General features: G+C 45.1%; 3 protein-coding genes across 5 annotated transcripts; all 3 read right to left on the reverse strand.

Annotated features, from left to right (window-relative positions):
- Window positions 1-815: 815 nt before the first annotated feature.
- Window positions 816-5011, reverse strand: LOC112067962 (uncharacterized). Its single transcript, XM_024134908.1, has 4 exons — window positions 4857-5011; window positions 2588-2709; window positions 2038-2242; window positions 816-1144 (listed from the first exon to the last, which is right to left on the reverse strand). Exons 1-4 carry the CDS (start codon window positions 4912-4914, stop codon window positions 831-833), a joined length of 699 nt encoding a protein of 232 aa, XP_023990676.1. The 5' UTR covers window positions 4915-5011; the 3' UTR covers window positions 816-830.
- Window positions 5012-6193: 1182 nt separating this feature from the next.
- Window positions 6194-10621, reverse strand: si:ch211-79k12.2 (C2H2-type zinc finger protein). The gene is made up of 3 exons (XM_023980334.3): window positions 10202-10621; window positions 9746-9917; window positions 6194-9605 (listed from the first exon to the last, which is right to left on the reverse strand). Exons 1-3 carry the CDS (start codon window positions 10226-10228, stop codon window positions 8128-8130), a joined length of 1677 nt encoding a protein of 558 aa, XP_023836102.1. The 5' UTR covers window positions 10229-10621; the 3' UTR covers window positions 6194-8127.
- Window positions 10622-12129: 1508 nt separating this feature from the next.
- On the reverse strand, window positions 12130-25697 carry wu:fe05a04 (uncharacterized). Of its 3 annotated transcripts, none has more exons than XM_070437486.1 (4): window positions 25631-25697; window positions 24061-24930; window positions 13740-14722; window positions 12130-13567 (listed from the first exon to the last, which is right to left on the reverse strand). In XM_070437486.1, exons 2-4 carry the CDS (start codon window positions 24923-24925, stop codon window positions 12692-12694), a joined length of 2724 nt encoding a protein of 907 aa, XP_070293587.1. In that variant the 5' UTR covers window positions 24926-24930; window positions 25631-25697; the 3' UTR covers window positions 12130-12691. The 3 variants fall into 3 exon arrangements, with proteins under 3 accessions (XP_070293587.1, XP_023835643.1, XP_070293586.1); XM_023979875.2 differs by having other exon boundaries at window positions 25346-25691; XM_070437485.1 differs by having other exon boundaries at window positions 25410-25683.

Genomic DNA, 25697 nt, shown 5'->3' on the forward strand with positions numbered 1-25697 from the left:
ATTTCAATTTGAATGAGGGGCTGAATTAAGAGGATTTCCAGGAAAGGCCAGGTTTGGCCAAAACAGCATTCTGTATGCAAATCCACTGGCTCAGATGCATCTAGCCTCCTGCCTACCTCCCATTGACATTACTAGAGACCAGGACTGTGCAGTCAGTCAGCTGCTGTCCATCAAATGGCCCATACTGTTTGTTTCTCTGCCCCCATAATTCCTCCCATCCCCATCCTTGAATACTTTCTACCACTTGTCTAGACCTCATTAAACTAGTAATCCTCTAAGTGGGCAAGCTGCTCTACAGAAAGAGGAGGGCCCAAACCAGGGAATACCAATGAATACTGAGCTCCTCTTATGGTGCTGAGAGAGAAAGAGGAGACAGATGTAGTAACAGTTATGCAAATAGTTATGAATGTGTGGACAGACCAGTTCAAAAGGTAGATGGAGGATATTCACAGTGACGGATATTGGAGGGTGGAGGGGTATTTAAACTCAGAAAAATGTATTAAAATGAGGACTAACTTGATTTTAAAGGTGTGAAATTGTATCAGGTCTGAAATAGTTGACCCACAATGTCCTGAAGTAGTGATATCTTATTTTACCACTAGGGAGCAGCAAATCAATTCACCAAGGTCTTATTGTTGCCTGCATGGCCATTCGGAGTTTGACATTTAGCATTGAGAGGTCTTAATTCCCCTGGGCATTTGGTTTGTGGCTTTGGTAACAGCAAGTTGAATAATTCAACAATGGTTAACTGAACATTGAAAAATCATTAGAAATCTATCCACAGAATGGCTTTCAGGTTGAATGCCACTTGTCTAGACCTCATTAAACTATTAATCCTCTGTAAGTGGGCAAGCTGCTCTCCAGAATGAGGAGGGCCCAAACCAGGAAATAACAATGAATACTGAGCTCCTCTTATGGTGCTGAGAGAGAAAGAGGAGCGGGATAGAGGGTGAGAGATCGAGCGATAGAAGGCCAGATCCTGACAGACCCAAACTCACATATTTCTGCCAGAAGTATTGTGGTGCCTCAGAGGCTGTGGTGGAGCACTCCACCTCCACGTCGTCGCCTAGTGTCACAAGCAGGTTTTCCTTGATGAACTTCCGGCTGGAGGAGGACACATCGTACACAGACAGCTCACGCATGTCTGAACAGGGGATCAGAAACACAGCAGGTTCAGGCAGAAATCAAGAAGAATGCATGTGTGATGGTTTTAAGAGGTTTGAGTGTGTGTGTGTGTGTGTGTGTGTGTGTGTGTGCAGCTGCGCGCACAGTGTACAAGCATGCATAGACATCAGTCAACAGAGTCATATCCTTGAGTATACTGCAGTATCGTGCCTCAAATCCTCTACAAATTGCCCATGAGGGAACAATCAGATAATGGTAATTGCCTTCATCTTCCTAAGTCCTCACAATGGTGCACTGTGGAGTGTGACGGTTAATTTTCTCCCTCTCTACGTCAACGGAACCATCTCCATGTGCCTTGGGCTCTCTCCTTCTGTCCACACAAATAATTCCCCATTATCGATTGCTCCACAGGCAAAGAAGCCTATCAAAAGACATGACGGACAATTTGATCGCCCCTGTAGCGGYAGGGAAAATAGGCCTCACGCTATGACCACCCTTTCATGWGCCTTGTACAATARYTCTCTTCTTCTGGTTGCTTTGTATTTCTATCTATCCCCTGTGAATTTRCSTTTCTGGAACATTGTTTTTGAAAACAATGAGGAGAATGGATATACTGTACGGTGGAGTGGACAGCAGGCGCTCCTCCTGGAGAGCTACTACTGGGTGTGCAGGGGTTTGTTCCAGCACTACACTTACCCTCCGGATTCAGCTAATCAAGGTTCTGGGGAGCAGCTGATACAAATCAGGTGTATTAAAGCAGGGTTGTACTAAAAGCCTGCATACCGAGCAGCTCTCCAGGAGGTTTGGTCTTTCCTGCTGTGCTGACTTATTGGCCATCGCACCATTTTTTAATTTTTTTTTAAACAGCTGTTACAGACATGCATGTGACTATATAGCCCACCCCATACTCACAGTTGATGGTGATAGCCAGGGGCTGGGAGGAGTTGTCGGTTGCCGTGGCATTGTCTGCGACACAGCGGTAGAGTCCCTGGTGGAAGTAGCTGTGGATGCTGCGGATGGACAGAAGCAGTTGGCTCGCCTCACGCCTCAAGATAACACCAGGGATACATTGGCGGTACATGGGCTCCTCCTCCAGCCGATACCACTTATTCATGTACTGATGGAGAGTAGGAGAGAGAGGAACAGTGAGAGAGAGAAACAGAGATTTACCTAATCTGCAAACAGCAGTCATATGCAGGACTGGCTCAGTGATATGAGTAGTAGTAGTGAGAATGATTACCTTCTTGGTCTGCACACATTGGTCATTTTATATACAATAAAAATGATAAAGCTGAGCCCTGTTGACATAAACATACTGCACTAACTGAAGTCGAGTTCAAGTCATGTTTCGATAAGTGCAGCACCTCAACACGCTTTACTTCACATAGTTCAGCAACAGAATTGGCAATCATATAACGCAATTCTAAGTAAAGTCAGAGGTAGAAGTAGCCTGTGTCCTGACCTTGGAAAACTTCTCAAAGTGGACTTGGCTGGTGTTGAGCTCCGAGTCAGAAAGCAGACATTCCAGGGTYACTTCATCYTTCTCCAGAACAGGCTTGTCTGGTCCCTTTATGACCAGGGCCGCTAGACAGCACAGAAGAAGACAACAYGGACCAAATCAACACCATCATRATACACTTTAGTTGTCYATGCTAGTTTATTGTTTAGTTAATCTCGTCCCATGGCTGGTAGTAGACAAGATTATTGTTTAGCCCACCTATTGCTATAGTCATTCCAGTGGGGTTTCTTTGTTGAGAAGTATTTTGATACACTTCAGTGGATGGGCTGGTGTGCCTAACAATTAGGCCACATATAGGGAATTAGACTGGGCTGTTGCAGCAGCTTACTGTTTGAGTGACAAATACAGTGTTTAATATTTATACAAGTGCTTCCTTTTCCTTCTTGTTGACTGGTTCAAACCAGACTGGCAATTAGCCAAACACAGCCAGATGAACAACAGGTTTGTCTACTTGACGAGGAGATGCTGGTAATAAAAGGTTGGTAGAACAAAGCTGGACAAAGCGTTTTAGTGCAAAAACACAGACCATCCACACACTTGCATTACTTGTCAGAGGAGCTGAACAACACGTTGAAAGCACACCATTTCATGGGGATGACTGTGGCATTATCGATCCACACCATGGACAATGCTGAAGAAAAGCAATTGGAAACATGTTTTTAGATAGTGACAAAAATCTAAACAGTGACTTAAATTGTTTTTCTCTACAGGCGTTGAGTCTCCAAGGTAAATCAAATCCCATGGAATTGGATAGAGGTGCAGAGATTCATGTGATTTGTCACACTTTCAATTCATATTCAAATAATTGGCTTTTCAGGGGAGTTCCGCTCTCAATTAATAATTGAATTGATTACCCAGGCACAAACAGAGACAATATAAAAAAATATATATAAACTCACCAAAAACAAGAAACGTCCCTTTTTCAGGACACTGTCTTCAAAGATCATTCGTAAAAATCCAAATAACTTCACAGATCTCCATTGTAAAGGGTTTAAACACTGTTTCCCATGCTTGTTCAATAAACCATAAACAATTAATGAACATGCACCTGTGGAACGGTCGTTAAGACACTAACAGCTTACAGACGGTAGGCAATTAAGGTCACAGTTATGAAAACCTAGGACACTAAAGAGGCCTTTGTACTGACTCTGAATAACACCAAAATAAAGATGCCCTGGGTCCCTGCTCATCTGCGTGAACGTGCCTTAGGCATGCTGCAAGGAGGCATGAGGACTGCAGATGTGGCCAGGGAAATACATTGCAATGTCTGTACTGTGAGACGCCTAAGACGCTACAGGGAGACAGGACGGACAGCTGATCGTCCTCGCAGTGGCAGAACACGTGTAACAACACCTGCACAGGATCGGTACATCCGAACATCACACCTGAAGGACAAGTACAGGATGGCAACAACAACTGCCCGAGTTACACCAGGAACGCACAATCCCTCCATCAGTGCTCAGACTGTCCGCAATAGGCTGAGAGAGGCTGGACTGAGGGCTTGTAGGCCTGTTGTAAGGCAGGTCCTCACCATACATCACCGGCAACAACGTCGCCTATGGACACAAACCCACCGTCACTGGACCAGACAGGACTGGCAAAAAGTTATTTTCACTGACGAGTCGCGGTTTTGTCTCACCAGGGGTGATGGTCGGATTCGCGTTTATCGTCGAAGGAATGAGCGTTACACCGAGGTCTGTACTCTGGAGCAGGATCGATTTGGAGGTGGAGGGTCCGTCAAGGTCTGGGGCGGTGTGTCACAGCATCATCAGACTGAGCTTGTTGTCATTGCAGGCAATCTCAACGCTGTGCGTTACAGGGAAGACACCCTCCTCCCTCATGTGGTACCCTTCCTACAATTTTTCTGTCCTGCTAAGCATTGAAAATGTACTTTTGGGTGTCAGGGAAAATGTATGGAGTAAAAAGTACATTATTTTCTTTAGGAAAGTAGTGAAGAAAAAAGTTATATAAAAGTTATATAAATCGTAATGTACAGATACCCTCCAAAAACTACTTAAGTAGTACTTTCAAGTATTTTTACTTAAGTACTTTACAAGACTGTTGTCAAGTAAACTAACTTGAAGGACAATGCTGAACAGAGTTCACATTTGCAGTTTAATTAAAACAAATAAGCCTACATAAAATGTAAGTGTAAAGAGAGAGTAGAATAAAATGAAATTCACTCAGTTAAAGTAAATAAAATTATATTTACCAATACTGCTGTGAGCATGTGCAATTACTAAAATCGCAAAGAGTATAAAACCTCTCATGTTTGTTATTGAATTCTGGGTATTGATGAGTATTCCCACTCTGCTTCACTGTCTGTATCCAAATACTGCAAATCCGTCTGACTGTCGAAAGGAACGTCTGGCACTGTACTTATTGATACTGGGGGAGGCGTGGCTTCCAGGGTTGTCTTTCTTTCAAAGTTAGGAAACAAGCTTTACACACACACACACACACACATACATACATATATATTTATATATACACACACACACCTCTTTCTTTCCACGTGCCGAATGTTTTTATTAAAGTGTTTWTTTCTGTTTGGTTTTAAATAACTGTTCTCCACTGTTGTAGATATTAAGTAAAAACAAGACGTGTGTATATTGATAACAATGGGAGTATACGCTCCAATTACCAATCACTCGTTAGTGCGTCACTTGTCTCCGTGCGCTCAGGAMGTTGATGTACAGTTTCACGCAGGTCAGCGCTATACGAGATCATTGGAAAGTCCCTAACCACAACCATAGCACTTACCTAACATTTTAAAATTCTACTTTAATGGGGTAGGGATGTCCCAAAGATCCCAGATAGCACTGACCGTGTCATGCATGGCTCTCCAACCCGGTTCCTGGAGAGCTACCCTCCTGTAGTTTTTCGCTCAGAACGGTAGCTCACCAGGACCATGGTTGGAGAGACGTACTGCTATCATAAAGCGCTCTTTTGTCACACACAAGAGCTTTTGCCATCTATAGGTCAATTACCTATCATTAACCAAACCTGTCCCTACTTCAGGTGGGTCCGAAAATGGTTCCGTTTACACTTAATTACATATCATGACAAGTGGAAGGACGCTCTTTACGCATGTGGACTGTTCTGCGTCGCCTGATTTTACGCAGCACTTGAGATCGTTTCAGCGCGACCAAATAAACACTTGCAAAACCTATAACAAAATCATCTCTTTCCAAAAGGTACTGTGAAATGCTGTTGAGTTTCGAGGAACCGTTAACACACTTGAAACAGAGCCTTTTCATGGACACATTTTGATTAGTCAAACTCCCAAGAATGCCCGTCTCATACGGTTTTCATTTTTTCTGTTTCTGGCAAACCAATTCTGCCATTTCTGTAGTGTCATCACTAGTGGCTTGTCATGCTATATGTCTGATATAAGATCTCCCAGATAATTGTACAAGCCTTGCCTGTTGTTGGGAATCCCAGCTGACCGTGGTTTTAGTATCAMTTTATACCAGTTAGTAAACATCTGAGACACATCTTGGGTCAAAGAGGCTGGAGTGAAATGATCAATACAAAAGGCCCTATAGATGATGTTTTTAAACAACCCTGAATGACTGAGGGCAATCATTTACTGAAAACTGGTCTATGTGGAAAAACAGATGGATATATAAAATGTATTTTGACAGGGAGACATCTCTTTTACAGATGAGCCATATCTGTATACATACACACTATATACATCAATATACACAAATATTCACATCAACACACAATCATAGAAAACCAACACAATCTTCAGCAAAAAGGTCCTCAATCAGCCTTTTGAACTGCCCCAGAGGCTACAGAATACCAAAGAAGGGAAGTTGGCCAAACAGAAGTTTCAATAGTTTCAGTGTCTGAAAAAAAAGACCCTAGGCAACAGTAGCATTTGAAAATAGTGGGAGGCAACACAGATATCTAGATCAATGGTTCTTAACCTTTTTCAGTAACTGGACCACCAACTGAATTGTGCTCGGTCCGGACTACCCCTGAAGCACAGGAGGTTGGTGGTACCGTCATTTGGTAGGATACGCTCATAATGGCTGGAGCGGAATCGGTGGAATGGTATCAAATACATCAAACAAATGGTTTTCATGCGTTTGATTCCATTCCATTCCATTTACTCCGTCCCGGCCATTATTATGAGCCGTCCTCCCCTCAGCAGCCTCCACTGCTGAAGTACCCCCCTCATGTGCATTTTACCAGTAGGCCTATGGTCTCATGAGTCTTCTCAAGTACCCCCTGTGGATAGGCCAAGTAGCCCCAGGGGTCCTAGTACCACTGYTTGGGAACCACTGATCTAGAGAAGGGGTGTCAAACTCATTCCATGGAGGGCCTAGTGTCTACAGGTTTTTGTTTTTTCCTTTCAATTAAGCCCAAGACAACCATGTGTGGGGAGTTCCTTAATAATTAGTGACAGCAATTCATAAATCAAGGACAAGGGAGCAGCTAAAACCTGAAGACACTCGGACCCCCATGGAATGAGTGACACCTGTAGCCTAGACAGACTAGTTTCAGAGCCTGTGTTTCTGCTGCTATGCTTCTAAATGACCACTAGGTGGAGATCTGAAGCAATAGAAAACAGGTCAACAAACCATGTGTCTCTCAGAAATGATCCTGATTAAAAAATACTTTGTATAAGAGCTCATCTTCCAACAGTGAAGATATTGATCCTCAATAAAATCACTAAAACACTAACATATCAGTTGTCATGAAGTTTAGTACAGTGTGGTTTATGCAAATATATAATTTTTTTATGTACTAGAATGATCTAATCTGAGATCAAAGGCACAATGAGCTAAATAGATAAACTGATATACACAAGTATATACGGGCCTATAGACATACAATATCAGTTTCTATTATTACAAAATATATATTACATAATGATGCTAAATACAACATATCCTCACTTCTGCACTTACTTTTTATGTATTATTTAACCTTTATTTAACTAGGCAAGTCAATTAAGAACAAATTCTTATTTACAGCCTACCCCGCCCAAACCCTCCCCTAACCCGGACGACGCTGGGCCAATTGTGCGCCGCCCTATGGGACAATGTCTTACAGTGTCATACATTTGAGATGATGTTATCTGTGGATTTTGCCAAACCAGTAAAATAAATAAAAAATAATCCAAAGCTCTCAAATATCATCTTTAGTAGCCTAATCATGGTATTTGGCTTTTGACAAAGAGAAAATTGGACTCGCAAAATGTGAACACTATCGCAAAAGACTTCCTTAGGCCTGGAGTGCATCTTTTAAAGTGGAAATTCAATCTCAAATAAGTAATATATCCCATTGATAGAGACAGTTTATTTTTCACTGTGGAATTAGCTTTATCTTTTTTTCCCTCGATGAGTCTCAAGCTTTCTGCCTCTTCTCACCTCTCCATTTTTCCCCACCTCTCCCTTAGCCTTTGATCCAACGATGTACTGCATCAAGCTTCCATCTACCATCTCTCCCTCTTCCCCCTCTCTCTCTCACCCCTCCCCCCCAGTGTCCCCCAGGCCCTCCTCCTCTACCCCTTCTGTAGAGTAGTGCACCACAGTTTGGTGTCGGTTTCTGGAGGGAGCGTCCCCAAAAAGCAGCCCACAGTCCTCACAAGTGTACAGCTGAGCCCTCCCTTCCCTGCTACTGCCCGGTTCTGCTCTCCTGGAGGGGATCTTCACACTGCTAGACTGGAACTGGAGCTCTTTGTCTGAGGTTACAGTCAGACCTGACCCTGGAGGAGCACGGAGAGACCCAGGGGAAAGGATTTTGGTCGGGGCAGGAGTAATGCTGGAGCTCACGTCAGTATGMGGGTTGTTGCGTAACCTGTTTGGATTGGCACTGGGGCGTTCCACAGCAGCTGAGCTGRCTAGACTCTGTCTCCCCCTATGGGACCCACCGGCTCCTCCACCCCCGCCCATATCTGACACCATCCCATGGACAGTGCGCTGGTGGAAGCGGATGCCGGAGCGGTTGGAGAAGCCCTTCCCACAGAGGCTGCATACAAACGGCCGTTCCCCGGTGTGGATCCTTGTGTGGATCTTCAGTGCCCCCGACTGAGTGAAGCACTTCCCACACTGGGTGCAGCGGTAGGGCTTCTCACCTGTGTGGGTCCTTTGGTGGGCCCGGACCCCGGCCAGGTGGGGGAAGCCCCTCCCACAGTAGGRGCAGGCATAGGGTCTCTCCCCAGTGTGAATGCGCCGGTGGATCTTCAACGCTCCCGACTGGCTGAAGCTCTTGCCGCAGTCAGGGCAAGAGTAGGGCCGGGCGCCGGTGTGTACYTTGAGGTGGATGCGGAGGTTGGAGTGGGAGTTGAAGGCGCGCCCGCACTCGGTGCACAGGAAGCCGCCGGCCTTGTGAGCGTGCTGGGTGCGCTGGTGCTGTAGCAGCTGAGAGGGTCGGGGGAAGGAGGCTGTACAGTGCATGCATGGGTGTAGGGTGGGGGACACTGTGGTCACCCCTCCAACATGGTTCTGGGGGGGTTTGTGTACCTGCTGGTGGCAGAGGAGATGGGAGCAGGAGGGGAAGGAATGCTGGCAGGACAGGCAGGCGAAGGTGCCAGGGGCCAGGCCAGGGTGGGAGTGGTGGTGGGGCAGGCAGGTGGTAAGGGGGCAGTGGTGGTGGTAGTGGGTGTGCGTCTGGGAGAATGGAAAGTCTGCTGCCCCCTGATGGTGGTGCAGTAGCTGGGTGCAGGTCTGGAAGCCCCGGCGGCAGCAGAAACAAGGGAAGGTGGGGATTTGGGGCAGGGGGCTTGGTGAAGAAGTACCCTGGTTAGTGGGAGTGGTAGGGGCTGGGCTGGGGCTCTGGGTGCTGGTCTCCTTGTCCTGACTCTGGGGCTGACTGAGCTCTGGGCTGTAGGTGCTGCTGGGCTCGGGCTGTGAGGACACAGTGCCTCTGGGCTTTATGGTCTGGAAGGAGGAAGAGGAGGAAGAGTAGGGGCAGCCAGGGCAAGTGCAGGTATGGTGCTGAGCTGTGTACAAGTSGGGGAAAAGACAAAAGCAAGAAAATACATGTATTATAATGCCAGACAAGCCGTTACCTACGAAAACTAAATCTGTTTCCTTAGTATTCCCTGTCCTTTCTTATTACTCCACAATGTTCTCCACTCACCTTGTCCACTGACGTCTCCGTCTCTGGCCTCTCTAATGCTCTCTGCCTGGGCCTGTCTGGGCTGGGCTGAGCCTGGGGCTGCTGGTGGGGCGTCTTTTAGCCCCAGAGCCCCCCCAGAGACCATCAGGTCTCCAATGAACTGGTGCATCTCAAACCAGGAGCATGGGTCATGCTGGGTGGGGGGAAATTAAGAGGGAGGATAGGTGTCAATTGTAAATAGCAATGAGATTGCTTATACTACAACATATTTAATTTGTGACTTACATATACATTAGCAACAGTTATCAGTTTTACAAATATTTAAACTGTATTATATATTTTTTTACAATAATACTTTTTTTTTTAAATCCAAGACTGCTTTTTGGTATTTTTAAAAATTATGGATACAAATAGGCTACACAATCATACTCTCACTTCTTCAAAACGTGCATTTTATTGACAGGCCTATATACTTACGCTCACAGCGAACTTGTCTTTGTCCATGTAGAATAATGTGTACAGTTATACGAAGTTTTTGCCGTCTGTTCCGTTTCATCAGCCTACATTGCTCGAAGCAAGAGAAAGGAATTTGAGCTACGTAACCCAACCGTCTTCCGATCGACACTGAAAGGGATATCTATTGCAAACTGTTGTGTGTTCTTACGCCCGCCACATTTCCCTACTTGTGTTATCTGCGCCGGATTTGACAAATTATTTCCGGGCTTTCTTACCATGTGACAATATTTGTAGTCTTTTCTTCAACCGAGCTCTGTACTGCGCGCATTAGCACTATCCAACTGTCTCAAGGAGGTAGGCCTATATAATTATAGACCTACCTAGCCGAGTTAATAATTTATTAACATTTCAAAATGCAACACTGGAATTACAACGCTTTGGTTAAATGTTAGGTTATGTTATATTAAGATTTATATCAGTGTGTTTACAATTAGATACACTTACCATAGTGGCTTCCCTACTTCCTCTCCAGCACTCAAGAGTGTTCTGTATAGGTCAATGAAAGAAGGCTTTCCAAGAAAACCCCTTCATACCATTCCGATACGTTGATCTTTATTTGTATCCTTTAAGATCCCAATTTCAGAACAGAATGTTTTAAACTCTACAAAACACTGTAACCATTCAGTTGAAGTTGGGGTAAGACATTCAACGTGATAGAAAAAGATATACAAGTCAATTTAACATTATAAATTGGACAGCACATATATCTTGCATATTTTACCCATTATGGAACTCAAATCAAACAAAAACCGAGCTGCTGAGAAACATTTCTCAGAAAGTTGACAGTACATTAAATCCTGGCTCCCAAACATTCTCCATCAGTACCTGAATAAGAAACCTTGGCGACTGAAGTCCCATACAGCAGCTTATATAGAATAGAAACTACAAAAATTACAAGGACATTCAATTGAAGACTAACTAGACAACCTATAACAAAAAAAACAAATAAGTTATATTGGTATAGTCAAATAGATATGGAGTGTTTGGAAATGTGTGCGGTAACACTGGAAGAAGTGCATGATCCTATTGCCAGCATACGCAACTACTGTAATATAGAAAACAATAGCCACTATTTACCCCAATCTCAATCTCTTGCCACACAGTAAGCAGCTAACAACAAGGATTGTTAGCTCGCTCAGTAAGCACTAGCGGGTACATTAAACATAGACATTGCAAGTCTTCAATAGCTAACAAAAAAAATCATTGGAATACAGGAAAACAACCAAATCCCGAGGGCAAATTAATGTAGAGGCATGGTTTATCAAAATCACCACTAATTCACTAAATGTGTTGCTATTATGATTTAATAACAAGCCTAGTATGAATTGTTTTACATTAGGCTTGGTTATATTGTCCTCTGTTCCTCGGGCCATTAAAAAGCAGCCTAATTAACATTGTTGTCAGCAATCTTACTTTTCACTCTGTAAAGTACTGCCCTTATAATAAACAGTCGTGTAGGGCTCTAGGCTTTTCCCTTGTCCTTAGTGACCTTCGTCTTTTACATGGTGGTGAGGTGGGAGGAGAAAGGATGGGAGAGGAGGGGAGCTGGGTCTCTGGGTTATGGGCTGTGGGTTCATCAACAGGTGTGTCAGACTTCTCCGTTCCATCCTCCTCCCCTTTCCTCTCCTCCGTTCCATCCTTCTCCTCCGTTCCATCCTTCTCTTTCCTCTCCTCCGTTCCATCCTCCTCCCCTTTCCTCTCCTCCGTTCCACCCTTCTCCTCCGTTCCATCCTTCTCTTTCCTCTCCTCCGTTCCATCCTTCTCCTCCATCCACCTTCTCCTTTCCTCTCCTCCGATCCAGCCTTCTCCTCTTTCCTCTCCTCCATTCCATCCTTCCTCTCCATTCCTCTCCTCCCTTTTCCTCTCCTCGTTCCATCCTCTCTCGATCCAACCTTCTCTTTCCTCTCCCTCCGTTCCATCCTTCTCCTCTTCCTCTCCTCCGATCCATCCTTCTCCTCCGATCCATCCTTCTCCTCTTCCTCTCCTCCGTTCCATCCTCTCCTCCGATCCATCCTTCTCCTCCGATCCATCCTTCTGCTCTTTCCTCTCCTCCGATCCACCCTCATCTGCTTTCCTTTCCTCTGTTGCTCCATCCTTCTCGCCCCTCTAGCTCCTCCTCTACACAGTCTCCTTCCATGTTCCTCTCATCTGCTTTCTCCGCAAATCACAACTGGCTGGGTTCCTCCATTCAACCTCAAGTCGAGCACACAGCCTGGGTGCCCCCATCCCATCTCAAGTCCAGCCCAATCTGGCTCAATCTTTCCTCTCAATGCTGTCAGCGGGCTGTACGAACAGAAGTCTGAGCTCTGTGTTCCACTGTCAGCCTCTAGAAACAGTGGTTCCTGCTTTATCTGGACTAAGCCCGAATCATTTTGGAGTGCAAAGAGCTGACTGACTCGATTTTCAGCTGATTCACTGGATCCACTTTGGCAGTGTTCTTCTGTTTGACGGTCAGGAGCTGGGTGTTGACGGGACTCCCGGCTTTGTTGCCTTCTTCATTTGAGACTGAGCTGTTCCATCATCTCTACTGTCATTTTGCCTGTCTTCATCTCCACTCCTTCTCCATTTCCCCCTTCTGAGCCATAGCCTCCATTTTAGCGATCCCCCTGGCTCCCTCTTACTCTGAAAGACTATCCCCTTTTTATCACCTGTTAAACTTGTGAATACTTCTTCCTCAGTCTCCTCTGCAAACCCAGGGTCTCTCGGTTCAGTCTTGACTACAAGGTTAGCAGGAGGAGTGGAGCAAGTCGACTTGTTAGACAGATCAAGAGGTAGTATATTAGCAGGCTCCTGTTCGTAGTCAACTGTCTTTAAAGCCAGATCCAGCGGGGCATCAGAGGAGTAGCGCCGGTTTGCCCCTGCAATGAGGCTCAGACCCGGCTCAGAGGTAAACCTGGACTGGCACAGCACCGGAGGAGGGGCCCCTGGATTTGGTGCTGGGTTGAGTACCTTCCACTGGGGCTGGGTGCCTGAGAGGGCTGGAAGCTGGGGGGTGGAGGATGGGCCAGAGAGGCCAGAGGCCAGAGGGGTGTTGGCAGGGACAAACATGACCAAGGACACCCCAGGAGGCGGCTGTTTGTCCAGGCTGAGCTTCCACAGCCCCTTAGTGGGTTGGTCAGGGCTCACCACGCGGACAGTAGTGGTGTTATGGACTCCCATAGTGACTCTGGCAGGGGCAGAGCCTGGCATTCTTATCAAAGTAGGAAGTGGTGCTGACACTTGTCTCTCTGGTTTCTTCACAGGAGCAGGGAGATGCCTTGGAGCGAGCTGGGGTAGGGGTTTGGAAGGAGCAGCAGGGGGGTCCTTCCGTGGTTTCTTTGGAGCCATCTGCACAAAGAGAGAGTTACAACAGTGAACAGAGAGCTACTTGTACCCTTCTCTATCCAATCCAACTTAAACTAAAATAATATGAAAATAATTTTATTCCAAAGAGCCATATACAGTGACAAACATATATCAGTGTATTGCAACAGTCCTTAGGGAGGTAACCCATACTCACCACAGGAGGGGGTTTGCGTCCACAGTCCTTGAGGTGGCTCTCGTAACCCTGCTGGTGAGGGAAGCCCAGGCCGCAGTTCTTACACAGACAGGGCCTCGACCCTGCGTGGCCCCCCATGTGTGACATCAGCATCAAGGCCGAGCGGAAGCCCTTGCCGCACTCGGAACAGGTCATCACCCTCTGGTGGGCCCCGGCGTGATTCTTCAGCTCGTCAGCCGTGGAGAAGGCCTGGCCACACTCCATACAGCGGATCTCATCCCCCTTGGTCCCCTGCTGGCCCCAGCAGCCCGTCTCCCTCTTGTGCCTCTGGAAGTCGTTGTGGCTCTGGAAGACGCCCAGGCATGCCACGCAGTGGAGCCGCTCCGGCTCACACTCGTGCTTACGATAGAGCCTGGCCAGGCGGAAATGTGCGCGGCACTGGATGCAGGTGTAAGGCAGCAGGCCCAGGTGGGAGAAGCTGTGCTTGAGGAGGGCATTCTTGCGGCTGAAGTTCATGGGGCAGTCMGTGCAGCGATAGCTGCGGACACAGCCCCGCTCCTTGTGGCGGCGGAGAGAGCGGCGCAGGCGGAAGCGGCGGCAGCACTGCAGACACACGTGGTCCGCCAGCTCGCGCTTGTGCTCCTCCAGGTGCTCCTCACACTTGGTCAGGCAGGTGAAGATGCGCTTGCATGCGTCACACTCATAGAACTCCTTCTCAAAGTGGGACTTGGCTAGGTGGTCCTTCAAACCCTGCTCAGAATCGAAGCCCTTCAGGCAAACACGGCAGCGAAGCTGTACGGGTGGGACTGAGGTCTGGGGCTGGGCGTGCGTCCGCAGGTGGGAGCGGTAGTTGGCCAGCTGACAGAAGCGCTTGCCACACTCGGCACAGCAGTAGGGGCGTGCCCCTGTGTGCAGGTTCATGTGCTCCTGGAGCTGGAAGCTGGAGGAAAGGACGAGGTCACAGACGCTACAGCGGTGTTCGCCTGAACCTCCAGGCTCTGCTTCTGAAAGGTAGAGGGGGAAGGAGGTTAAAGGTCCAGCACAGTCAAAACGTTTTCAGGAAATGTATGATATTTGGATGAAACCAGATCAAACTAGGATACCTAAAGTGACTGTTGCTTCTTCATTGATAAAAGTTTGATCATAAAATTACTGGTCCCCTCCCCAGTGTCAAACACCAGGATTCAAGAGGTGGGAATATTAAGGGCATTTGTGACATCACAAAATCTAAAATTTGAATACACCAATGGTATTGTCATATTCTCTTACCTCGTTTAAATAAGTACCGCCTTGTAACCAACAATTGCAGAAGGGTGTTCGCAGAGGGGCGTGGTTTACATAGCTAGGTAACTAGTCTACTGGTGCCAAAATTTGACTATACTGTATTTGCTGACACAGTGCAATTAGAGGTTTCCCCTATTCATCTAAGGCAAAGATACTTAGAGGTTTCTGCTTTCTTCTGTGTCTTGTGTTAGCTAGTAGCTGGCTAGCTAGGTCTTCAGCCAGCATGAAACAAAAGCGGGGGAAGGGTTGCAAAGAACTCAGACGCAGTTGTCATGTCATTACATCAAGAGACATGCCAAATGGAAGATTAATACAAGCTTCTTGACATTGATAGCAGAGGTGTGGACTGGAGTCACATGCTGTACAGCTAGCTATAGGATCGGATGCAGAGCAAACATGCAGCTCCAAAAATGTTTGGTGATCAAGAATATTAACTGTTTACTTTGCAAGCTCACCAGCAATGGGGCTTCAAGCAACTAACATAGGCCTACTGGTCTCTTGGTATGTCAATATTGCTTGAAATTAATAATTTACTTGCATTTGGAATTTGTTGTTCAAATGAATAATTACATAATCAAAATATGTTAGAGACAAAATAATGAACAGGACTGTCTGGTAGCCTCAAGAAATAGACAAAGACTTGTAGTTGAACAAGTCATTGCATGCATAGATTTTTTTTATCTTGACGTGCGACTCGACTAGCTCTTAGAACGCACGACTTGGACTGGACCCAACCCGTTCTACATGGGACTCAACTTGAGAATCGGACCTTGTGACTTGAGACTTGCAACACGAATAATAATGACTTGGTTCCACCTCTGACAGACAGTCATGACATATGAATATTGTCTGGTAGTCAATATACAGAGTGTACAAAACATTAATATTGAGTTGCACCCCTTTTGCCCTCAGAACAGCCTCAATTCGTCGGGGCATGGACTCTACAAGTTGTCGAAATGGTTCCAATGGGATGCAGGCCCATGTTGAATCCAATGCTTCCCACAGTTGTGTCAAGGTGGCTGGATGCCCTTTGGGTGGTGGTCCATTCTTGATACACAGGGGATACTGTTGAGCGTAACAAACTCAGCAGCGTTGCAGTTCTTGACACAAACCGGTGCGCCTGGGACCTACCCCGTTGTAAAGGCACTTAAATCTTTTGTCGTCTCGCCTATTCAACCTCAATGGCACACATAGAAAATCCATGTCTCAATTGGCCAGTGGAGTAAAAAAAACGCATAATTATCAGTTCCATTTAGTCAGCATATAAAACAGTTTGGCCAGGCCAAATATAAACACATTCCTTTTTTCTTGAAACATTAATATCTCATCGCCTATTGAAACCTGGGCTACCTACTTTACTCGTAACATTACTAACTTTTACTTGCAAATATTTCTCAGAACTTTGTCAGAATTTCCTTGACTGCCTGCTAGGGAAGAGTGGGGGAAATGTTTGGAAAGTTGCACGCTCACTATTAGTATGGGGAGACCATGGGAAATTGTAAAATCCTTTATATATATATATATATATATATTGTAGACATGTTTGCACAGTGGGGAACCTATTGGACCTTCAGTGTATTACAGGCTTTAGATGCTGAAAGGACAGCAACTGTAATACCAGCACATGTAGTGGAGTGCACTTTTTGTAAAACACAAAAGGGCGAGTAGTGTAGTGGAGGCTATACGCAGGTATAAACCCTGTACCCACTTTTCTTTCAGTGGGCATTGCCGATCCTCACTTCTTAATCCCCACTTATACGTATCAAAGCAATGTAGTGGAGGTGTACGACTTAACAATTAAGCAGTACAATAAAAAAAAGTATGTAAAGTAGTCTACACAAATCACAAAGCATGTGGAATATATTCAAATGCACGCTACTCAGAGCCTAGTTTCAGCAGAATATCATCTGCAGGCAGCAAAAGCACGCAGCTCTCAACTGGTTGTGGCATGGAGCAGCTCTCAACTGGTTGTGGCATGGAGCAGCTCTCAACTGGTTGTGGCATGGAGCAGCTCTCAAACTGGCTTGTGGCATGGAGCAGCTCTCAACTGGTTGTGGCATGGAGCAGCTCTCAACTGGTTGTGGCATGGAGCAGTTCACAGAAGAATGACATCGGTAGCCGGTAGTGTTGGTAGGAAAGAAGGTTAAACTTATCTACCAATAAATAAAATGGAAAATGGGTATGCAAATAAGGTATTGAAAAAGGTTTGGTCCGAAGTCTTGGTTAGTAGGCTATTAGTGATGAAACTGGCTCATGAGGACCGCCACAGGAAAGGAAGACCCAGAGTTACCTCTGCTGCAGAGGATAAGTTCATTAGAGTTACCAGCCTCCGAAATTGCAGCCCAAATAAATGTTTCACAGAGTTCAAGTAGCAGACACATCTCAACAGCAACTGTTCAGAGGAGACTGTATAAATCAGGCCTTCATGGTCGAATTGCTGCAAAGAAACCACTACTAAAGGACACCAATAAGAAGAAGAGACTTGCTTGGGACAAGAAACACGAGCAATGGACATTAGACCGGTGGAAATCTGTCCAAATTTGTCAGACGCAGAGTAGGTGAACGGATGAACTCCGCATGTGTGGTTCACACCGTGAAGCATGGAGGAGGAGGTGTGATGGTGCTTTGCTGGTGACACTGTCAGTGATTTATTTAGATTTCAAGGCACACTTAACCAGCATGGTTACCGCAGCGATACGCCATCCCATTTGGTTTGTGCTTAGTGGGACGATAATTTGTTTTCAACAGGACAATGACCCAACACACATCCAGACTGTGAAAGGGCTATTTGACCAATAAGGATAGTGATGGAGTGCTGCATCAGATGACCTGGCCCCCACAATCACCCAACCTCAACCCAATTGAGATGGTTTGGGATGAGTTGGACTGCAGAGTGAAGGAAAAGCAGCAAACATATGTGGGAACTCCTTCAAGACTGTTGGAAAAGCATTCCAGGTGAAGCTGGTTGAGAGAATGTCAAGCGTGTGAAAAGCTGTCATGGCAAAGGGTGGCTACTTTGAATAATCTAAAATATATTTTGAGTTGTTGAACACTTTTTTGGTTACTAAACTCAGCAAAAAAGGAAAAGTCCCCTTTTCAGGACCCGGTCTTTCAAAGATAATTCGTAAAAATCAAAATAACTTCACAGATCTTCATTGTAAAGGGTTTAAACACTGTTTCCCATGCTTGTTCAATAAACCATAAACAATTAATGAACATGCACCTATGGAACGGTCGTTAAGACACAACAGCTTCCAGACGGTAGCAATTAAGGTCACAGTTATGAAAACTTAGGACACTAAAGAGGCCTTTCCATTGTATGATTTTTAAGTAATTAATTTGCATTTTATTGCATGACATAAGTATTTGATACATCAGAAAAGCAGAACTTAATATTTGGTACAGAAACCTTTGTTTGCAATTACAAGATCATATGTTTCCTGTAGGTCTTGACCAGGTTTGCACACACTGCAGCAGGGATTTTGGCCCACTCCTCCATACAGACCTTCTCCAGATCCTTCAGGTTTCGGGGCTGTCGCTGGGCAATACGGACTTTCAGCTCCCTCCAAAGATTTTCTATTGGGTTCAGGTCTGGAGACTGGCTAGGCCACTCCAGGACCTTGAGATGCTTCTTACGGAGCCACTCCTTAGTTGCCCTGGCTGTGTGTTTCGGGTCGTTGTCATGCTGGAAGACACAGCCACGACCCATCTTCAATGCTCTTACTGAGGGAAGGAGGTTGTTGGCCAAGATCTCGCAATACATGGCCCCATCCATCCTCCCCTCAATACGGTGCAGTCGTCCTGTCCCCTTTGCAGAAAAGCATCCCCAAAGATTAATAATTCCACCTCCATGCTTCACGGTTGGGATGGTGTTCTTGGGGTTGTACTCATCCTTCTTCTTCCTCCAAACACGGCGAGTGGAGTTTAGACCAAAAAGCTCTATTTTTGTCTCATCAGACCACATGACCTTCTCCCATTCCTCCTCTGGATTTCCAGATGGTCATTGGCAAACTTCAGATGGGCCTGGACATGCGCTGGCTTGAGCAGGGGGGATCTTGCGTGCGCTGCAGGATTTTAATCCATGACGGCGTAGTGTGTTACTAATGGTTTGCTTTGAGACTGTGGTCCCAGCTCACTTCAGGTCATTGATCAGGTCCTGCCGTGTAGTTCTGGGCTGATCCCTCACCTTCCTCATGATCATTATGCCCCACGAGGTGAGATCTTGCATGGAGCCCCAGACCGAGGGTGATTGACCGTCATCTTGAACTTCTTCCATTTTCTAATAATTGCGCCAACAGTTGTTGCCTTCTCACCAAGCTGCTTGCCTATTGTCCTATAGCCCATCCCAGCCTTGGGCAGGTCTACAATTTTACCCCTGATGTCCTTACACAGCTCTCTGGTCTTGGCCATTGTGGAGAGGTTGGAGTCTGTTTGATTGAGTGTGTGGACAGGTGTCTTTTATACAGGTAACGAGTTCAAACAGGTGCAGTTAATAAAGGTAAATGAGTGGAGAACAGGAGGGCTTCTTAAAGAAAAACTAACAGGTCTGTGAGAGCCGGAATTCTTACTGGTTGGTAGGTGATCAAATACTTACGTCATGCAATAAAATGCAAATTAATTACTTAAAAATCATACAATGTGATTTTCTGGATTTTTGTTTTAGATTCCGTCTCTCACAGTTGAAGTGTACCTATGATAAAAAATTACAGACCTCTACATGCTTTGTAAGTAGGAAAACCTGCAAAATCGGCAGTGTATCAAATACTTGTTCTCCCCACTGTATGTGAGAATGCTATTAATTGACTACAGACAGCGTTCAACACCATAGTGCCCTCAAAGCTAATCAATAAGCAAAGGATCCTGGGACTAAACACCTCCCTCTGCAACTAGATTCTGGATTTCCTGACGGGCCGCCCCCAGGTGGTAAGGGTAGGTAACAACACATCCGCCATGCTGATCCTCAACACAGGAGCCCCTCAGGGGTGCTTGCTCAGCCCCCTGCTGTACTCCCTGTTCACTCATGACTGCACAACCAGGCACGACTCCAACACCATCATTAAGTTTGCCAATGACACAACAGTGGTAGGCCTGACCTATAGGCTGTCTCGCCGACAACAATGAAACAACCTATAGGGAGGAGGTCAGAGACCTGGCCGTGTGGTGCCAGGACAACAGCTTCTCCCTCAACGTGATCAAGACCAAAGAGATGATTGTGGACTACAGGAAAAAAAGGACCGAGCACGCCCCCATTCTCATCAACGGGGCTGCAGTGGAGCAGGTTGAGAGCGTCAAGCTCCTTAGTGTCCACATCACCAACAAGCCAACATGGTCGAAGCACACCAAGACAGTCGTGAAGCGGGCACGACAAAACCTATTACCCCTCAGGAGACTGAAAAGATTTGGCATGGGTCCTCAGATCCTCAAAAGTTTCTACAGCTGCACCATCGAGAGAATCCTGACTGGTTGCATCACTGCCTGGTATGGCAACTGCTCGGCCTCCGACAGCAAGGCACTACAGAGGGTAGTGCGAACGGCCCAGTACATCACTGGGGCCAAGCTTCCTGCTATCCAGAACTTCTATACCAGGCGGTGTCAGAGGAAAACCCTAAAAATTGTAAAAGACTCCAGCCACCCTTGTCATAGACTCTTTTCTCTGCTACCACACGGCAAGCGGTACAGGAGCACCAAGTCTAGGTTCAAGAGGCTTCTAAACAGCTTCTACCCCCAAGCCATAAGGACTTCTGAACATCTAGTCAAATGGCTACCCAGACTTTTGCATTGTTACCCCCCTCCTCTCTTTTACACCGCTGCTACTCTGTTGTTATCATCTATGCATAGTCACTTTAATAACTCTACCTACATGTACAGTCGTGGCCAAAAGTTTTGAGAATGACACAAATATAAATTTTCACAAAGTCTGCTGCCTCAGTTTGTATGATGGCAATTTGCATATACTCCAGAATGTTATGAAGAGTGATCAGATGAACTGCAATTAATTGCCAAGTCCCTCTTTGCCATGCAAATGAACTGAATCCCCCAAAAACATTTCCACTGCATTTCAGCCCTGCCACAAAAGGACCAGCTGACATCATGTCAGTGATTCTTTCGTTAACACAGGTGTGAGTGTTGACGAGGATAAGGCTGGAGATCACTCTGTCATCCTGATTGAGTTTGAATAACAGACTGGAAGATTCAAAAGGAGGGTGGTGCTTGGAATCATTGTTCTTCCTCTGTCAGCCATGGTTACCTGCAAGGAAACACGTGCCATCATCATTGCTTTGCACAAAAAGGGCTTCACAGGCAAGGATATTGCTGCCAGTAAGATTGCACCTAAATCAACCATTTATCGGATCATCAAGAACTTCAAGGAGAGCGGTTCAATTGTTGTGAAGAAGGGCGCACAAGAAAGTCCAGCAAGCGCCAGGACCGTCTCCTAAAGTTGATTCAGCTGCGGGATCAGGGCAACACCAGTACAGAGATTGCTCAGGAATGGCAGTAGGCAGGTGTTAGGGCATCTGCACACAGTGAGGCGAAGACTTTTGGAGGATGGCCTGGTGTCAAGAAGGGCAGCAAAGAAGCCACTTCTCTCCAAGAAATACATCAGGGACAGACTGATATTCTGCAAAAGGTAAAGAGATTGGACTGCTGAGAACTGGGTTAAAGTCATTTTCTCTGATGAAACCCCTTTCCAATTGTTTGGGGCATCTGGAAAAAAGCTTGTCCGGAAAAGACAAGGTGAGCGCTACCATCAGTCCTGTGTCATGCCAACAGTAAAGCATCCTGAGACCATTCATGTGTGGGGTTGCTTCTCAGCCAAGGGAGTGGGCTCACTCACAATTTTGCCTAAGAACACAGCCATGAATAAAGAATGCTACCAACACATCCTCCGAGAGCAACTTCTCCCAACCATCCAGGAACAGTTTGGTGACAAACAATGCCTTTTCCAGCATGATGGAGCACCTTACCATAAGGRAAAAGTGATAAKMAAGTGGCTCYGGGAACAAAACATCGATWTTTTGMGTCCATGGCCAGGAAACTCCCCAGACCTTAATCCCATTGAGAACTTGMGGTCAATCCTCAAGAGGCGGGTGGACAAACAAAAACCCACAAATTCTYACAAACTCCAAGCATTGATTATGCAAGAATGGGCTGACATCAGTCAGGATGTGGCCCAGAAGTTAATTGACAGCATGCCAGGGCGGATTGCAGAGGTCTTGAAAAAGAAGGGTCAACACTGCAAATATTTACTCTTTGCATCAACTTCATGTAATTGTCAATAAAAGTCTGACACTTATGAAATGCTTGTAATTATACTTCAGTATTCCATAGTAACATCTGACAAAAATATCTAAAGACACTGAAGCAGCAAACTTTGTGGAAATTAATATTTGTGTCATTCTCAAAACTTTTGGCCACGACTGTACATATTACCTCAACTAACCGGTGCCCCCGCACATTGACTCTGTACCGGTACCCCCCTGCACAGTATATAGTCTCACTATTGTTATTTTACTGCTGCTCTTTAATTACTTGTTACTTTTATTTCTTATCCATATTTTTAAAACTGCATTGATGGTTAGGGGCTCGCAAGTAAGCGTTTCACTGTAAGGTCTGTTGTATTTGGCGCACGTGACTAATAAAATTTTATTTGATAAATGACAGTGAAAAGAACGAAGCCTGTACAGAATACAGGCTTCCTGTTTGCAATAAGGCACTTAAGTAATACTGCAAAAAAATTGTCTAAGAATTTATTTATTTTTTTATCTCAATACAAAACACAACACATCACTGAGTACCACTCTTCACATTTTCAAGCATGGTGGGGACGGTATTTTTTTTAAGATAAAAAGAAACAGAATAGAGCTAAGCACAGGCAAATTTCCTAGAGGAATACATGGTTCAGTTTGCTTTCCAACAGACACTGGAAGACAAATTCATCCTCCAGTTGGACAATTACCTAAAACTCAAGGCCAAATACACACGAGTTGCTTACCAAAACAACATTAAATGTTCTTGGGTGGCCTAGTTACAGTTTTGACCTAAAACCGTCTTGAAAATCAATGGCAAGACATGAAAATGGCTGTCTAGCAATGATCAACAAACAATTTAACACAGAATATTCTTTTAAGAATAAATGGGCAAATATTGTACAATCCAGGTGTGCAATGCTCTTAGAGACAAAGCTCTTTAATCCCTGCCAAAAGTGACTAACACGTATTGACTCAGGGGGTTGAATACATATCTAATCAAGATAGTGTTTTATTTTCCATCAAACATTTTTGACAAAAAATTACAATGAAATCCATTTTAATCCCACTTTGTAATACAACAAAATTAGGAAAAAGTCAAGGGGTATGAATATTTTCTGAAAGTACTATATGTAATGAAAAGTACCCAGACCTCCCCCTGTAAAGTGAACTGAAATTGAAACTGAAATTGTCCAAGAAGAACTAGCAAGCTCACCTGATAAACAGTGCTGACAATTCCTTTTGGGCTAGCTAGCTAAATTATACAGCCAACATTTTTTCGATATGGATGCTGTTACATAACCAAACAGTTGGATAATTTTTTTGGTGTGAAACCATTATGTGATGTATGACAGAATTGAATGTTGCATGCAATTTCAATGTTGTTTTAGTTGCTTTTAGCATCAGCAAATTTGCTTGAGATAATCTCACTGCAAACATGTTGCTTGACATCAGTGTTTAAAAAAAACTTTACTCAAGGTGAGCTCCTCACCTCACTCAGCCTACTAGCTCCCCGCCCACTCAGTCTGCCTTTTCAGACTTCCTGGTAGTTTGACACATTTTTTGCATTTTTAAATCAGGGGGAAAATATTACAGTTGATGTTTTAGTCACTCAAAAGGCTATTTTACAATGGAATCAGAATGACTGTTTGGGAGCTTTAACAAACAACATGAATAGGAAATAAGCATAGACGTGTACATTAACGTATGTGAACTTACAACTGTTTTAAGCTAAAAAAATGTTGTTTGACAATAAGGCTAAAAAATGCTGTTTGACAATAAGGTATTATGATTTGAGAGCTGTAGCCTACCTGGGTCCAGTTCCTCCTCCTCCTCTTCCTCTTCGTCATCATCCTCATTCTCAGAAACCTCACTGTCATCCGTTTCCTCAGAATCCTCCTCTAAACTCTTTGCAACTTCTGCTACTTTCTCTTTCGGTCCTTGCACTTTCCCATCATCGAAAACACCTTTCCCTCCAATTTTTTCACCAGGTTCTTCTTCCTCAGCTTTATCAGTGACCGCCCTTCCTAGCTTCCCTGTGTTTACAGGTTTTGGAGTGGTCTGAAACATTGCAGTCTGGTCTGCCAGCGGCAGCTCGGAATCATTCTTAATGGTTCTTAAGTGTTCAACAGGGGGAGTGGAAGTAGCTGGTACAGTAGTCAACACAGTACCAGCTCCAACACGAGACACAGATATCAGGACAGTTTTAGTTATTTTGGGGTTTTGGTGAAGGCTATTGCTTTGACCACTTACTAAACTCTTGGGTAGCAATATGGGACTAACAGGCCGTGACGTGTGTGGCACTGCCACGGGTTTGTGTGTAGAAGGAGGGGGTGGGCAGAGTATTGTCAGTGTCTCAGGGGGCCCAGAGGGATTTGGGGTTACTGTAATGTGAGGGACAGTCTGTGAGGCAACCTGCTGAACTGTAGAAGCAGTCTGTGAGTCTACAGAAACCAGCTGATCTACACTGACCAGTTCTGGGTCCACAGCTGTGGGGGTGAGTGCAGCAGGAGGCAGTGAGGAACTGGGGGTTTGGAGGTTAGCCAGGGATCCAGGGGAGATATTGTTAGAGGCCGAAGGCGATGGTGTCTCCTTCACACAGGTTGTTTCTCTGGGCTGCAAGATGTCAGGGAACCCTAGTTCTGTCAGCTGGATATCGATGGTGAAGTCTGACATGGTACCTGTGAGACAAACACAATCCATTGATATAATTCTCTAATGCCACCATTTCAGGATCAGGACAAAAGCCATCAGAATTATGTACAGTAAGACCAGACCATAATACAATTCGTGTCACTAAAAGTAACTGTCATTACAAAACAAAATGTTGAATGCTTTTATGCTAATGTTGGCAGAAAACGTCAGAAAACAGCTAAGACAATGTATGTTTGACACTGATTCTGAAATATAGAAAAAGTAACTAGCCATATTCAAGCAAGTGCAGTGAGCGAGCTGAATACATGAACGCACTGACTGTGACGACAACATTCACCATATTAACTTTGAATTGTAGCTAGCTAACGGTAGCTAGTTACTTAGCAAACCTAATTAAAATCATAAGCGCAAAAATGCCTAACGTCAATAAAAACTACCTACCTACTATAACCATTGACAGAATAAGCAGGTAAATTATGACGACATATGGACTTCCGCAGATCACCTCAGTTCTGATTGCAACAGTGAAGATGGCTAATTTTCAGATGCTCCACCTGGACAGAAACACCTTGTGGCCATGGAGGCATGCGCTCTTCACTGTCCGAAAAATATCCAGAAACTATCTTATGTGACTGATCTGTGATACTGTATAACGCTTGTTGCACAATGTTACTATCTAGCCTAAATACTGATTAAAACGTATGTTTAATTTATTTGGTAACACACAATTTGTTGTAATTGAATCACTCACAAACCGCGACCGATCTGCTTCCGTCTTCTACAACAGTGGGAC

The sequence above is a fragment of the Salvelinus sp. IW2-2015 genome, linkage group LG35 (genome assembly GCF_002910315.2).
Source record: "Salvelinus sp. IW2-2015 linkage group LG35, ASM291031v2, whole genome shotgun sequence".
NCBI classification, from domain to species: domain Eukaryota; kingdom Metazoa; phylum Chordata; class Actinopteri; order Salmoniformes; family Salmonidae; genus Salvelinus; species Salvelinus sp. IW2-2015.